The sequence below is a fragment of the Macrobrachium nipponense genome, chromosome 30 (assembly GCF_015104395.2).
Source record: "Macrobrachium nipponense isolate FS-2020 chromosome 30, ASM1510439v2, whole genome shotgun sequence".
Lineage (NCBI taxonomy): Eukaryota > Metazoa > Arthropoda > Malacostraca > Decapoda > Palaemonidae > Macrobrachium > Macrobrachium nipponense.
In genome coordinates this window covers 65,579,992-65,581,574 of record NC_087218.1, presented here as the reverse complement: position 1 = coordinate 65,581,574, position 1,583 = coordinate 65,579,992, and the positions used below count along the sequence as shown (strand labels likewise).

Sequence of the window (1,583 nt, the reverse complement as noted above, 5' to 3'; positions counted from 1 at the left end):
ATATATATATATATATATATATATATATATATATATATATATATATATATATATATATATATACTATATGCGTGTGTGAACTAAAGAATTTTACGCTTTCCTCATCAAATAAGCTTAAAATCCCCTTTTTCTTTCATTCTTAATTCTTTAAAATCAATTTCTTTTGGGCTATTATAATCTGTGACTGAAATGTCAAAATTTCCAGCTGACTTTTCAGTTCCTTTCCCGACGGAGACATTATTCATTGACTCACTTTTCAAGTCGTCTCCATTTGCATGGTTTCTGCTGAAGCCGTCGAAGTCTTCAGGAGGAGCCTTCAGTCGCTCCAAGTCCTTCCGAAAGGAGGCTCCGCCAGGAATCTGAAAAAAAATGCATTGAAGCCGAAATGAGGTTCTGCGGAATCCATGGAGCTCCAGTGGCATTTTCCAATTCTGACGTTTTGATCGGGTGGAAAGGAAGGCAACCATGTTTGCTCTTGGTAAATTTAACTTTGTGAAAAACGCAATGGCTCTGATCCCTACCGGATCAGTGGTACAACCTATTATAAATGAAATCATCGGATTGTTTATTGATAATAACGCAGCATCTCTTGTTCTGGGAGGACTTCTTGGCCGCGCACATCAGTACACTGGAGGCCAGAAGGCTCTCCAGATTGCTCAAGATGCTACTACAACCGCCCGGATGGACGCCGAAGACGACCTTTTCTACGCCACCGAGATGATCTCTCTCCTGAAGGAAGACTGGACGGATGCTCGGGAGGAGAACATTTTCCTCCTGGATGAGATCGAAGACTTGAATTTGAACGAAGCTACTCTGACAACGACAAATCAAGATTTGCTGGACCAGTTGATGGAAGAGAAGCATAACGCTGAAGGGCTTCGTAAAGAACGCGACTCTGCTGAAGAGGTGAATGAACACCTGAGGCAGCAAATAGAAGAGTTGCAGAAGGCATTAACACTGAAGGAAAAGGAAGCAGAAAATCTGCATGAAGAACTCGCATGCAGAGAGAAAGAATGTGAGCAGAACCGGGAAAAAGTAGAAGAACTGCAGAAACAAGCAGAAGACAACGATTTCTACTGTGGCTACCTTGAGGAAAAAGTTAAGGCCCACGAAGCAGAGAGAAAGAGACTGACCCAGGTGGCCACAGAACTCGAGGAGAGACTGCGAGTCTCACAGCGAGAACCAGCGTCTGTTCTCACTAGAAATCTGGATCAAGTGAAAAATCACGGTCGTGAGACGCAGGAGACTCAAGGTCTGCAGAAGGAGGCCCATTTCATGGAAGCCAGAATTCAGTCGCTTCCGAAGAAGATCAAAGATGAAAATCCTAAGAATGATGCCTCGGCTGAAGAGAACAAAGCAAAAAGAAACACGTTCTATAAGCTTGGACGCCTGGAAGAAGCTTGTGAATGTTTCCTCAGATTACTGAATGTGGCCGACGACCAAGCGGACTACAGGCTGAGACTGGGATTGTGTCACTTGTTGCTTGGCAGACACAGCGAAGCTATGGTCCAGCTTGAAGGATTAGATGGTCAAAAAGATTTGGTTGCAGCCACCAAAGCCCTCCAAAGAATGCAATGTCACGG

General features: G+C 43.8%; 1 protein-coding gene across 1 annotated transcript in view; it reads left to right on the top strand.

Moving 5' to 3' along the window:
• Positions 1–504: 504 nt before the first annotated feature.
• LOC135202183 (dnaJ homolog subfamily C member 3-like) overlaps positions 505–1,583 on the top strand; it is a 1,404-nt gene continuing 325 nt past the window's right edge. Inside the window, exon 1 of the mRNA XM_064231438.1 lies at positions 505–1,583. This exon is cut by the window's right edge and continues 325 nt beyond it. Within this exon, the coding sequence (XP_064087508.1) occupies positions 505–1,583 (1,079 nt within the window).